Genomic DNA, 15,594 nt, shown 5'->3' on the forward strand with positions numbered 1-15,594 from the left:
AAAAAAAAAAGACATATAATGTATGGATTCCAAGTTAAGCACTCCATGTTTTTGAAACATATTCCTAGAGAAATAAGCACTCAGCAATAGCAATAGCAAGTACATTTCTATATCACTTATCAGTGCACTTAAGCACTCCCTAAGCCAGTGGTTCCCAACCTGTGGGTCAGGACCCCTTTGGGGGTTGAGCAACCCTTTTACAGGGGTTGCCTAAGACCATTTGAAAACATATATTTGCATGTAGCAATGAAAATAATTGTATGGTTGGGGGTCGCCACAACATGAGGAACTGTATTAAAGGGTCATGGCATTAGAAAGGTTGGGAACCACTGCCCTAAGCGGTTTACAATGTGTAAGCTAATTGCCCCCAACAAGCTGGGTATTCCTTTTAGTGACCAGGGAAGGATGCAAGCCTGAGTCAAGTTTCAGCCCTTGGCTGTTGTTGAACTTTCAACCTTGTGGTTTGTGAGTGAGTGGTTGCAGTACAGGATTCAGTTATGTGTTTTCACATGCCACAAATTTAGCCCCAGCACCAAGTGGAATGCCAGACTGATTTGTATTCATTAAACAAAGCACAAGGTAAAAAGAAAAATAGAACCACTGCTGTGACACTGCTGGTACAATATGTCCCACCCCACACTGTACAATTCTTGCATGCTAATATGGATTGTTCTCATAGAAATGAAAGCTATCTGTTTCATTTATAATCCTTTAAGTAAGAGTGCAATAACTATCAGCATTCCTGGTTCCAATTGTAGATTCTAATTTGAGGAAATGTTGAATTAGATTCATTCCCATCCTTGCTAACACATGCTTCATTAATGTATATATTAAAGGCAACTTCTTCTCTTATATTCTCTCAAGAAAGATAAATCTCAGCGCCCACTGTAAAAGGTCTTGTGACAATGGCTGTGTAAATCAGCCTCTTCATGAGAGTATTTCCAGATGGATGACTCTTAGCACTACTAACTGTGCAACTACTCTGCCTTTCTTTCCTTAATGGATTTTGTGTGGGTGAGTGGTAAGAGAATAATATGGAAGAATCTCAGGAAAACATGGGAATGTTACAAATGGAAAATAATGTCTGAAGCCCTTGTAAAGTTCTGTATTTTAGAGGAGTAATTGAAAGAAAAACCTATATGTATAGAATAATCTACTATGGAATAAAGTGGTTTTCTTTCTTCACATGAGAAAAATTACTGGGGGGGGGGGCACAAATAGATAGGAGGATGGTGGCGTCATTCATATTGAAAAATGTGAATCAAAATACTTTTCTATAGAGAAGAGGAAGGGGATTTAAAACACAGTGAAACCAGCTGTAGACACCTTTCTCTGTCCCAAGGTACATTTCTCCTTGCATTGATTACTTTTGCTCCTGAAGTCCCAATGGCCTACTGGTAGAGGTATCAAATTTTACAATAAAGTCAAGATAATATTAAATGAAATAGTACTTGCCCATTCTGGCATGTGTAGTGCCTGCTGGCTGGGTACAGCTCCATAGCTGGGAATAATAGTTTGTTCCAGTTCTTCCAAGACTACAAAAGTAGAGAGGAAAAGCATTTTGGTATGATTATACCCTTCAGCTGTGTGAATTTTTCTCATTATGGATGAAAACCTGCTTAGCTTTACTTGAGATGTATGAAAGAGCAAACAATATAACATGCTAAATTAGGCCCTGTACAGATGGGCCGTTTTGTACGTACTCCATACGTACTAGGGTTGCCTGGGGGCATCTCTTTTAGATGCTCGCAACCCTAGTACGTATGGAGTACGTACAAAATGGCAGCGCCCTGTCCACACGGGCGCCGCCATTTTAACGTAACGGCTGCGTCGCGTCCAAACAGTGTGGCTGTTATGTCTTGGTGCCGCTGCAGGGCGCCTGTGGTGCCCTTTCAGCGGCACCAGAAGGAGCTCCGAAACGGAGCTCCTTCCTTCATTTGTGTCACTGGCACAGCTTTAACACAGCTGCGCCAGCAACACAAAAGAGAAAGGGGCCAAGCGGCCCCTTTCTCTTTTTCACTGCTGCTGTCAGGGTGTCCTTGGGGCATGAAGCCCAAGGACACCCCTTTCTAGGCCGCGGGGAAGTGCCATTTTGCTGCTTCCTCACGGCCTGGAATAGCGGTGGATTGGGGCCTCTGGGGCTGCCGCTGTGGCAGCTGAGGCCCCGATCCGTCGGGGAAAGGGGCGGGTGGAGGCTGCCCCAAAGGGGCGGTCTGTACCCCACCTTAGACAACTATTTATAAACCAGACTATGCCCTCATGTCAATCTCACAGCCAAACTTCCTATAAATATGCATCCAAATCTTTTGTTGAGAGTCTTTGGCATTGCAGATGAAATGTTCCTTACATTTCTGCCAAAGGAATATAACATCACTAAATTCATGGGTCTCTACTTATATATTTACAGTTCTCCAAACCTTGTGTGAGGCTCGATTCAGTTTCTAAAACTACTTTGGCACTGTATTTATTTTGGCAAGGTAAACTAAATGCATGCTTTTTATGACGTGATAATATTTGGATTAAATTGTGGCCTTGATTCAGGACAGTTTTAACCATGCCAATAAATCTCCACAAAAAGCTGGCATCTTATAACCTATAGAAAATGGACTGAAATGATGGTTCGAATCCAGAATTATTCTAGTTACTAGCACAGTAAGACATTCTTCCCTCCCTCACTTCAAAATTTGTTTCAGAAGGAAACAACCTAAGGGGGTGAATGGGATTGTCTTCTCTCTCAGTTTGGCTGACAGTAGCAATTCTGTCAAGGAAATGATCCTATTGGCCTATATGTGAATAAAATACTTTTTCACAAAAATGAACTGGTATACCAAAATGCCAGTAGAAATGGCCCTATGATTATATCTGTGGCTTGTGGAAATCTATACTCCATATTACTATGGTTTCTAGTATAAATGCTGTTGTTTATACAGCTGTGTTGAAACTTTTTTTCCAGATGTGGAGAATTATATTTCTAACAAGCTGTTGTAATTTGTGATATATACTGCAGAGAGAGCAGTAAGAGAATCTTGCAAGTAAATTTTCCATCAACATGAACCTTCAGTAATATGTGAATCAGAACTTCCATGGTGTCCCTGTTGAGTGATCACAATTAGTTGGCTCTCTGATCTAGAATAAAATTATGCACAGATGTTGGAACTACAACAAGAGCTTTGGAAGTATAACATTTAAAAAAACAGAAACCCTTTAGTGGCTTACACATTAAATATAAACAACGGAAATAGATACTGATACTGCAGTGATATATCAACATTATTTTTCACTGGCATTATTAAACTATTATTGTTAATTATCAATACATCTTAAAAATTGGGTTAGCAAAAATGAAAAATTAATTCAGTTACATTTGCTAAGTTTCAAATGTGAAAGTTTCACCACACCCATGGAACTCTGGCCTGTTGCTTGTTGGATAATGTAATGTAAAACTTATATTGTGTCCCATGAAGAAATATTTGATCATTCTAGGCTGCATCTACACTGCAGAAATAATCCAGGTTGACACCACTTTAACTGTCATGGCTCTAGCTATGGAATTCTGGGAATTGCAATTTTGTGAGACATTTAGTCTTCTCTGTCAGAGAGCCCTGGTGTCTTGCATGCAAAGGATCTCAGGTTCCATCTAGACTTTAAGGGGTTGTTCTCACTAGGTGAAACCCCGCGTTCTGAATCGAATCCAAGGAGTGGCGTTCCTATTAGGATCCGATTTAAACCTAGAACAGTTCTAGAGCAACCCGCAATCGTCTCCACTACAAGTCGAATTGTAGAGCGGAATAAAATTTTGATTCGAGTTTTCCTCATTTAACGCGTGTTAAAAAAACACTAGGGTCTGACCTACGTTTTTCCATTGATTCGATTTAGGAACCGGAGCATTTAAATAGGAACGACAGCCTTTGAAAGCGTTAGATGAATGGGAGGAGCGGAGTGCGATGGGGCTGTCCTTGGGGGAGTTGCCCTTTCTGTCCCCATCCGTCTGGCTGTCGCCATTTTTGCTTCCCTCACCCCTTTGTCCGCTGTGGCCTTTCAATAAGAGATAAGGATTATTTTTATTTTTTATTTTAGTGGTTTACAGGCGCTTAATCTCTTCAGCGCTTTAAGCGCCTGAAGTCCCGGCTGCTCAAGCGCCTGCATCTGCCAAAGGAGTACAAGGCTTCCCCCGGTGGATTGCAACCTCCCCTCTGTGTGGGGAGAGCCCATTTCTAACGGAGGAGAGGCAGGAAGGGAAGGCTCCTCTCAAAGAGGCATTCCCTGCCCGCTTGGGCACTGATCTCGCCCAGGCAGGGAAGGGAAGGCTCCTCGCGAGGAGGCATCTGATCTCGCCCAGGCAGGGAAGGGAAGGCTCCTTGCGAGGAGGCATCTGATCTCGCCCAGGCAGGGAAGGGAAGCCTCCTCGCGAGGAGGCATCTGATCTCACCCAGGCAGGGAAGGGAAGGCTCCTCGCGAGGAGGCATCTGATCTCACCCAGGCAGGGAAGGGAAGGCTCCTCGCGAGGAGGCATCTGATCTCACCCAGGCAGGGAAGGGAAGGCTCCTCGCGAGGAGGCATTTGATCTCGCCCAGGCAGGGAAGGGAAGGCTCCTCGCGAGGAGGCATCTGATCTCACCCAGACAGGGAAGGGAAGGCTCCTCGCGAGGAGGCATCTGATCTCGCCCAGGCAAGGAAGGGCTCTGATCAATGGGGGGGGGGGGAATAGAGCCTTTCTCCCTCCATTTCTCAAATGGAATCTGCCTTCTCCTCCAACCCTGGAAAGAGAATCTTTGGGAAGAGTGCTCCCTCCCTGCTTTTCCAGCAGCCTCCTTCATTGATCTCTGGGCTCTCTGAAGGGATTCTCCCTGGCTGTCTTGGGAGACAGGATGCTGCCCTCCAAAACCTATCCCATAGTTCCTCTGGAAAGAGCTTCGCTTTGCCAGAAGCCTCTCCCATTGATCTCTGTGCTCTCTGAAGGGATTCTCCCTGGCTGTCTTTTGGGAGACATGAAGAGGGGATGCTGTCATGCAAAACCTATCCCATAGTTCCTCTGGAAAGAGCTTGGGTTTCCTAAATTCGCTTTCCTAAATTCGCTAAATTCACAAACAGTCAATGAAATGGAAACGATGCCAAAAGATAAATCGCTTCCAAATATTCCGGATTAACGTTACGTCATTCTGACGTACTATTGATTGACAGCTCCAAATAAGGTATGAAGGAGAAGAATCGCTTTATTTAAACACCGATTTCATGCCAAGTAGGAACGCTTGCAGGTAAAAACTTCGATTTAAATAACCAGATGGGAACGATGAACAAAGCGATTCGGATAGCGGGATAAGAACAGTGTTATTTTGAATCGATTTTATTAAAAACGTTGTATTTTAAATCGTTTCAAATCTTAAGTGGGAACAACCCCTAAGGCATCTCCTGGTAACACTGGGAAACCAACTGCCACTCAAGGTAGATGATACTGGACTAGATGGTAGTGCAAATGATATAGAATAGTTTTCCCTCTGCTTTTAGAAGTCCCTGTATGGCTGGAGGTTACTTTTCAGGTTAGGCATAGTTTACAGACATATGAGGGGATATTTTCCTCCAGCGTTTCCGAATACCTGATATTATAGAAGTCTGCAGATTGCGCCTTACGAGGGGGTATTGAAAAGTAATAATTATCACTCAGAAGTTACTATGATTTATTGATGGAATTTTGTTAGTGTCATCATTGGTCCCTAAGTGCATGATATTGAGAAAATTAGCTAATTGTGTCTTTTATATTTATGACAGGTTATGCCAGAAGTGACTGAAGTGTAAAATCCTCGTAAGGTGCAATATGCAGACCTCTACAATAACAGTTTTGGGAGGGTCAAGAAATACTGCGAAAAATATGTAAATCCAGATGGTGATTACGTAGAGATAAGTTACCAACTACAAATCAAAATAAACTTTCTGTTAATCTTTTTAAAAGGTGATAATTAAAACTTTACGATAGCTCCTCATAAGAGGAAAGGTGGGACTATGGCTGCATCTGCACTGCAGAAATAATCCAGTTGGTGTCACAGCAAACTGCACTTTCTAGAATTCCATAGCATTCAGCCATGGCAGTTAATGTCATGTCAAACCAGATTATTTCTGCAGTGTGAATGCAGCCTCTATTGTCTTCTTTTTTAAAAATGAAAAAAAAAATAACATGAGTTTTATATTGTTTAAATGTAGTTTTCACCATTAACAAACAAAACCTTCCCACTCATTATTAACAAATGTAAGCTCCACCCACCTATAATTGATTAATTATTATTGGCAAAATATATTTCATTACTAATAAATAAAATTCACTCCAGATTTCATCCTTGAAATTTAACAAAGCTGAAAAGGCACACATGAGAACAAAAAGTGGTGAACTTTTGATTATGCTGAATGACCTCCTGAAACAGACATTCCTACTGCATTAACACTAAGATGTCCTGAAAAGAGAAATGCATATGTATATGATGGAGCTTACTTCATTAAAAGGATTTATTGGCTTTCTGGTTTTGAAAAACTTTAAAAAACCAATTTCATAAATTATTTGCATATCTTTGAAGAGGGGGAAAATGATATGCACCAAGCCACATGAAAGAAGAATATTTTTCTCTTCAGTTAAAGAAAACTATTTCTAATATAACGTGACATTTAGGTGAATTTTTCCATTTATTCATTGTTGAGATACAATGATAATATAAACCAAGAACAGAGTTCAAAAGAAGAAGCCAGATAGCTGGCTGTTCCTATAGGCTCCTTTCCCAGGGTTTTCCCCCCTCAGTTCATCCCCAGTCATAAGTAATGTATATTTTGCACAGGTTGAAAGACATAATTAATTGTATGAGTAATTTTTCAAACAATGCTATGTAAACATGCCCCTGCCCTTTCCACTGTACATTTTAACTGCTTCTTTTAAGCCAGGACAGCAGGCTTCATAGATTGCCTCCTAGGGCTGAAGTTTTAACACTCAAAAACTATCCTCCCCCATATTTTATAATCAAATCCCCTTGTTGAAACTTTTTGAATATAACATTAAATGGTTTGCTGCCATCTAATTAGATATGAGTTTCTTCCTGAGCATTGTACTCTTTACAATACCTCTAGCTAATTTCCTTACCTGGCAGTTGTTCCATGTAGCTCTAGAAAGAAACTCTGTTGGCACCACTGGTGACTGGCAATGCAATGCAATGTTGCTGTGACTAAGAAACAGCTTCAGGATCACATATGAGTTCTGACAGCTCCCTGGCTGCTCCTGCCTTCTAAACTTTTGTCCTAGCAGCAAAAAAGTAGTCCTCCAGGTGGTGCTTATCTTGATACATCTGAGATTAACATCAGAATATTAAAATATTAACTTAAGAATTACAGTAATGTCCTATCTTTCTACAAAGGAACTGATGTATGAGTATGGGGGAGAAGAAAATGAATCAGGTTTGCCAGATAGCAAGGATTTTTTTTCAGACTCAAGCAGTTTACTGTGTAAATATCCATTCTCTCCATGTGAACAATGTGTAAAAAATCTTGAAGAACCTGACTCTCTGGATTAATACAGGGATATACTACTTCATAAGAAAGTGAAAGGGAAAAAACAAGAACCAACCCCTTTCCTTTTCACATATGATATTCAAAATAACTTTGATCCAAAGTCTGAGTAATTTCTAAATGTAATTTCTAAAGGAAGGTTTTTGCTCTAATTTACATTTTTACAGCCCTCTGAATTATGTGAAAGAAATTAAGAGTAGAAACAGAGGGACAACTGTGGTGAGCATAAGTAAATTCCAAACTCAAAACTGTGCTAACACTTTTATTAGTCCAATACAAAAGGCACAAAATCTTAAATCAGGCAAAAATATTTTTTAAAAGGCAGATAGGCGAAGAGGAAAATGACAAACTTGAGTCAACAAGTTTTACATGTTGTCTTGGAGATGGCTGGGAAATATGAGTCAGTAGCCTATCAAATCAGGCTTATTTGGCCTTAGCCCAAATGGCCCTAGGCTCACTGGGAACAAGAAAGGCAATGAAAAGTGAGGAAATTTGGTTCTCCATTCCAGAATGCACACACAGACACCCTTTCAAAACCCAAACCTGCCTATTCATTGTGACACTCACGGGTAGAGTTGCCAGGTAAGAACTCCCCTAGTCCTAAGATTTCAGGACCAATATGTGAGATCTTGGGGTGATACGGAGGGCAGGGCCTGGTGATATCATTTAAGCATGATATGTTAAGCATCAGCTACAGCTGCACAAGGTATGTCATCAAAAAACAAACAAACAAACCAAGTCTAGCAGACAGGAATATATACAGAGAGAGAGAGCACCCACAGTGATGTTCTTACTCTGAAATTCCTTTCTCTTCCCTTGAAGACTTGTAAAGTGTAGTCCTCGGCCTTGAAATCTGGGAACTTTTACCCACACACTAAAAGAAAAAACCAAGACTTCACATAGCCTCTATATTAACAGGGTTGGATCTGTATTTAGGCAGGAGATATGACAATGCACATCAACATCAGCCAAATTGGGTAGGCTTACCCTCAGAAAATGCAGTGGCACTTTAAGCTGGTATAAATGCCACTTCTAGCAGTATATACAGACTACCAAGGTGGGTAACTGTGGCAAATCTAGGGGGCAGTTTACTGCTTCTAGGAGCCTGTGGGGTCTTCATGATCAGAAGTCCACTTCTGGCTTTGAAAAACTGTAGCTATTTTGTTGTTAAAGATTGAAGAGGTCCATGAAGGATGACTTACTGCTCTTGAGGGCTTTTAGTAGAGACAGTTCACTCTTGATTGACCAGAAAAATGTGATCCAGGATTCTTGGACAGATCAAGGCATACAAACACAGCCTTGGGGACTACATGAAGCTTCACAGCTACACTTTGCCCATTCTGGCATAGGCTATTTGAGAATATGTGTACATTTAAGACATTAAGAATGCATATATTTTGAATGGCAGGGTCAGAAGGGACCCCAAGGGCCATCTATTCCAAAATGTTACTCCAGAAAACTAAAAGCTTACTGGCATTTCCCATTCAGTTCAAGAAATGATACACATGACTTAAATAACTTGAATGACACCACTTAACAAACATGATGCTGAAGTATTATTAATACAGAGATAATGTGCAACCAAAAAACTAGCTTCTTTCCCCTGGGTCCTTTAGATGAAACAGTACAGTTTCATTTCTGGATTTTAAACTGATGTAAAAGTTTGCTTGGCATGACATTTTTGTGTAGAAAAACCTATAAGTAGTGTGTATGTGAGTGTTTGCTATTGATACAAGAAAGAGGTTTGACTTCTATAAACACTGTCAGCCTATGTATACAGAAGGAGGTTTGTCTGTCTAATCAAGTGATCCAGTAAATCTTACCAGAGGCACATGAAATGATCATACGGAGGATAAGGACAGGAACAACAAGGATTGCTAGCATCCTTATCCCGTTTTATTTGCATGATTGGGGAAAGATTATCACACACAGAATGCTTATCCCGTTCTCCCAACAGTGAAGTGTAATGGGTCCGCCTTTTGGTATTAACAGAAACTCCTGTTAATACCAAATGACAGGTCCATTACACTTCACAGACAGGAGAAGAACGGGATACACATGCAGCGTGTGATAATCTTTTCCACCAATTGCATGAATAGGATGGGATAAAGACGGGAGCAATCTGCTTTGCTCCTGTCCTTATCCTCTGTGTGATAATCTCTACAGAGCTTCCACTGAAAAATTGCTTGCTTGTAGCAATTTTTCTCTCAGTTCTCTGTTACATGTAGTAGCAGAGCAGAGTACATGTAACATGCCATCAAAGATGCTATGGAACAATCAGGATTTTAATTGAATTTAGCTTAACAGAAGGGCATGAACTTTATGTAAACATACATACATTTGTTTGTTTATTTGATTTAAAGTATTTCTGTATTGCCTTCCAGTCCACAAGGGCTCCCGAGGTGATGTACAAATAAAATACCAATAAATAAATACAGTGGACCCTTGATATAAGTGGGTGTTTGTTATATGATCCCATGTGTATAACAAAATCCGTGGATGCGCAAGTCCCATTCAATATAATGAGATAGCAAAATTGTGTCCCTTATAAAAAATGGAAAATCAAGGTTTGATATTTGAAATTTATACTTTTTTTGAACATTTTCCAACCATGTATGCTTGAATCCGTGTATAAAAAATCAGTGTATAAGAAGGGCTGACTGTACAAAGATTAAAAAAAACATTGTAAAAGTGCATTAAAACACTCTTAAAATATTCTAGATTGATTTTAGGTGTTTATAGAGATTCTTTTCAAGTGCCCAGTTTTAAAACAGTTTTAAAACAGTCAAAACAGCTTTTTTAATAATAATAATAATAATAATAATAATAATAATAAAAAATGCCATGCAGAACAGCACTGTTTTGGCTGCCCACTAGAACCTTAAAAGAGATGGAGCCAGCCTACCTTCCTTGGGTAGTTGAGGTGCTGCTACAGAGAAAGCCCTGTTTGGTGTACCCACCAACGTAATTTCATACAACAAGGCCTCCGTTGAAGATCTCAAATTTCTGGTAGGCTTATATGGGAGGACGTGGACCTTATTGGAAGCCAGTACATTTCTTGCAAGACCAGTGTTATGTGGTCTCTAAAAAGCACATCTGACACCAATACAGATGGCTCCATATTGCATAAGAGATGTGCACATTTTGTATCAAGATGACTTTTGGGTCACTTCTTGTCGGTGAAAAGGCCCTTCCTAGGCCTAAAATGGCCTATGGATGTTGAAGGCTCTATGAGGACAAAATAAATTAATTTAAAAAAAATTGGCCAGGGGGTATGCAGCCCTCCAAGGTACCCGGGGATGCAGTATAGCTCCATAGCCCCTGACAGTTGTCTACTCCAGATTGAAGAGATTAACAAATAGAACTAAAAATGTATATCGAGAGCAAAACATTTTGGCTTCTGCCTTTTTCAACTGCCATAGATGAAACAAACTTGAGAGAAGTGGTGTTGATTTGCTTTTTAATCATATATATATATATATATATATCCAAGGGTATTGTGTTGTCCATATAGCAAAGTATAATAACATTAAAAACCCACAAACAGCAGTACCTTTATTGGACCAGCAAAATGCATAAAATACATGTCATAAGCTTTCAAAACTCCACTGGTTTCTTCATCAGGAAAAAGTGTTAAAAACAATACAGGAGGGGGAAAAAACCTGACAATGTTAGGGCCAGAACAGACAGCACTTTAAAGCTGCTGTCCGGGTGGCTTGAGAGCATGGCGTTATATGTAGCACAATGCAAAGCCACCCTGAAGCTGGCTGGAAGTCAGGCAGCTGCCCAGATCTGGGTGGCTTAAAGATGCTCTGATGGTGGGGTGTTTACACAGAGCCTCTTGAAGCCAGCTTCGGTGAAGCCGCAAAAGCCAGCTTTTTCCTAGCCCAAAAAGGAGTGGTTCTTTTCTGCTTCTTTTTTAGGCTGTGACCCCATTCTGTCTTTTTGCTGGTCTCTTCCAGCCCTTAGTCACAGACCTGTATTTTGTCAAGATGTTTGTGGTGGTGTTCTGAGTATGGAGGGAGATTTATGCAAGCAGGCTACTCCTCCTTCTAGCCATTTGGTATTGGGAGACAAAGCATTTTAAAGTCCAGGAAATTTAAATTCCATTAGCAAAATAAAAAGGTACTCCCTATGAAATGCAGGATGTCTCAGTACTTTGTGAGGCCACAAATCCCTTTATTAGGCAGACAACACTAGATTTAGATAGAGACAGTTACAGATAACATAAACTATAAGATATTTGTGGGGTAATTTAAGTTTTCTAAGGCTTCAGCCTTAGCTAAGGAAACAAAAATATTGAATATAAAAAATATCAAAGCCAAGCCTATTAGGGTCTATCTTTAAATTATCAGATTATCAGAAATGTGCTCTTGTCTAACTATGCCTTCATAAGAATTGAGATTGGCTGCACAAAACAACAAACAGGTAGTTTGTAGTTTAAAACAAAAGCTTACTAATGGCTTTAATCTATATTTACATAGAAGCTATATCCCAATCTAGTTAGTGAATAGTTCAGGTAGAGAAAAAGTCTTTATCTCACCATCTTTCCAAAGGAAAATGAAAGAACAGGAAGATAGAAACATAACAGCTTAGTTGAAAATCATTGAGAGAATGTCTGTTAGTCCCAAAGAGAGAATGACTTAAGTGATATGGTTAATTTGAATGTGTGAGAGACAGGGAAGCGTTTGCATGCAGTAAATCACTATCTATCTGAGGGGGAAAGAAAATTTAAAAATCTTCCAACAACAGTGCTGTTAAAAAAAGTGTGTGTGCGGGAACAAGGAACAAGTAAACTAGGAACTTCTAGATTGCGGTGGGCAAAGCACTGCCAATGGGCTTCACATGGCTCACTCCCAATCTATTTTGTGGCTCCTAAAGCCTCCCAGGGATAAACAAAAATCAACCCCCCCCCCAAATTTCTTCTAGGGGATTTTGGAGGAATTTTTGCTATGTTGCTTGGCCATCTTAGGGGCAAAGCAGACTGGCATAAAGAGCCGGCTTCAGGATGGCATGGGGGCATGATGACGTATGCACACCTGATGTCCAAATGCCATGCCCAAGCTGGTATCACACCACTCCACTGACCACACAGCGGGTGGCATTATGGTGTTTCTATGCACCATACTGCAGAAATGGGGAAAAACCACAGCAGAGGAAAGGGCATCTTTTTTCCAGCCCAAAAAGGAGTGATATTTTGCCGCTTGTTTTTGGGCTGGAAAATGCTGGATTGGGGCCATGGTATGGGGTTGCTGCAGCCCTGATCTGGCACAGAAAGGGGTGGCATGACACCACCCCTTTAGGGCCATCTGTTTGGCCCTCAGTTTCTTTAAAATTTAAAAACTGTTTTGTGGGTTTTTAATTTAAAATTTAAAAACCACAATGGCCTGGTACAGATGGGCGATTAGTGGTGCCCTCCTGGCAAACTAGAGCTAGATGAGGCTGCACATTTACATGCCCAGCAGCCCTAGTTCACAAGCGGCACCATGATGGTGCAAGCATGGCACAGCGCCCAAACTGCACTGCTGGAAGTAATGTGATCTGGGCGCGCAAGCGCGCCAATTGCACCCCTTTCAGGAAGCTGCTTTTGGCAGTTTCTTTTTGTTCCCGAGAGGGTGCACATCATTGCCACACCTTTTGGCTTCTGCAGCAACGATGCAGGGCAAAAATGGATGGCATAGAGCCACTCGTCTGTCGAGCCCCAATAATAGCATGAACAATCTACACAGAAATAGTTTAACCGAGACAAATTTCTAACTGCACTAGAAGAAAGAATCAAATTGGAGTAAAAGATTGAGTTGTATCAGGGTGGGGAAAGTGTGGCCAATGGGCTTTATGTATCCCAAGCTATTTAAGTGACTCCAAGACCCCACAGGGCCCCATAACATTTTTGATTTTTTTGCCCCTAAATACCCACTGTGTGTTTTGGGGGGCAATTTTGTCATGTCTTTTTCCCCACCATGAGCCAATATTACTTCTGGGTCACTTCTTTTTAGAAAAAAGCCCCTTCCTAGGCCTAAGCTGTGAATGAGTGAGGTTGTCTTATCATATACTATGCATTTTCTTGCCTTCCTTGTCTTTTCCAGTGGCAGCTAGCAGCAAATGTGGAGTGATGTTATGGCACATATCACTGCATGTCATTGAGACCAGTGGCGGATCTCAACAGAAGGATGCCATTCTGTTGCAGCATGGGGCTCTGGTGTGTAGTTCTACTCAGAAGTACTCTGTTACTACTGAAACTTCAGCAGTGAAGTCAGATGAAACAGGAAGACTGAAAAATATATATAATTATTCTCAGTAACTGCCTTATAAAGAAACCACAGACTTCTCACTAGTATGCTAACTACTTAGCTAAGTTTACTTTAGTACACTCTACTGTCTGAAGTCTGTATGGTCTAGCACTCTACCACAAGACATTACATGGATTACAGACAGGATACTATATGGATTTGTTTGTAGTAGGTTTTACACACACCTCAGTCTACTTAACATGACTGGACGCACCATTCATTTCTACAATTCCTCACTTCTATATTCATAGGAACTGTACATCATCATTATGATCAACATCACCACCATATTTATTAAAAAGGCAAGAAATAAAAATGGTAGAATACACTATTAAACTCCTTCCTGTATAAATACGCTATTTCAAAATGCCTACCAGAAGTATTTATTTTTTAAAAAAGCCTTTACCCACAAGTGAAAGAGAGAATCAGTTTAGCCTCTCTCTTTATTCTTTATTCTTTGCTTTGTTTTGTTTGCCAGATACCTTGTTTAAATATAAACCTGACCATATAGGAGAGCACTCACAAGACAGTTTTATGGCAATTTATGAAAATGACAGTATACATTTGTAATGTAGGATAAATTTATAAAGGGAACAGTGGTATATATTTTTTTATCAGATACAGCCAGAAAGAATGAAACTCTTATCCAAGTTAGGTTTCAGGGATAACTATGTCTGGACACTCAGGTGGGAGCATTTGGGGCTGACTATAGATCTGTATGGATTGCCATGATTTAAGGGAAATAAATTGATGAATGGCACATCTGTGCTCCACAAATCAGACTGTAAAGCTAGAACAATTCATCATATTTCTCAAAGGACACATGGATTTCTTTTAAAAGTTGCACTGTTGTAAAAGTAAACCTGCCAACAAATAATGATTTGAGCTGCTAGCCAACACAGGGTCATTATGATTGGAACTATCTCACATTTTAGATCCATTTAAATGGTTATGGGTCAGGAATCTGTTGAATAATGTATCTGTAAAATAGATCAACAGTACGATATTATGCTGCCAGTAGATAGATATACAAAGTAAATCACTGAAGCACAAAAACATGAAACAGCATTTCTTTCTACTGTGCAAAAGAATTAGAATGAACAACTAGTCAGATAATAAAATTATTAGATAAAACACAATTGAATATTTTAGATCAAAATGAATTGCTAGAAGAAATAATTTTAAAAAATTAGGAGGTGGAAAAGGATTAATAGGTAAAATTTATAAGATTATGTTAACAACCCAATTTAGAATGGTAGAGGGACTGACAATGAACTGGGAAAATGACTTAAGGATTGACATAGACAAAATTAAAATTGGGCTACAAGAAATGGTTAAACATTAAAAATACAAATGTAAAAGAACAACAAATGAAAATGATTGGAAAATGATACAGGACGACACATCAATTAGCATTTATAAATGATAAATTTCAATAAAAATGTTGGCATGGATGTGGAGCTAAGGGAATTTACATACATATGTGGTGGGAATGCCCATTTGTTCAAGAATTTTGGACAGAGGTTAAGAAACAGATAAATATAATAATAAGGCTAGAGATACAATTAAGCAAAGAAAATTGTTTAACTCTCAATTTAAGGGAATTAAGACTGAATAGTAATCAAAGATATGTAATAAAACAATTTCTAAAAGCTGCCCATGCAGTGATTGCTTTTGGATGGAAAAAGAAATCGAACTGGAATAAGTCTTATTTGTTTAAATATATAAAAGAATACATATTATTTGATTTCCTTAGGGAAAGAAGA

The 15,594-nt window shown here is 39.8% G+C and overlaps 1 protein-coding gene across 1 annotated transcript in view; it reads right to left on the reverse strand.

Moving 5' to 3' along the window:
• LOC149312238 (anoctamin-6-like) overlaps positions 1-15,594 on the reverse strand; it is a 69,960-nt gene that overhangs the window by 39,113 nt on the left and 15,253 nt on the right. The window contains exon 2 of the mRNA XM_089526826.1: positions 1,456-1,535. Within this exon, the coding sequence (XP_089382952.1) occupies positions 1,456-1,535 (80 nt within the window). The remainder of the gene's footprint in view (positions 1-1,455; positions 1,536-15,594) is intronic.

This window comes from Sceloporus occidentalis, unplaced genomic scaffold (assembly GCF_023333645.1).
Source record: "Sceloporus occidentalis isolate IW3139 unplaced genomic scaffold, rSceOcc1.0.p SCAF_5, whole genome shotgun sequence".
NCBI lineage: Eukaryota > Metazoa > Chordata > Lepidosauria > Squamata > Phrynosomatidae > Sceloporus > Sceloporus occidentalis.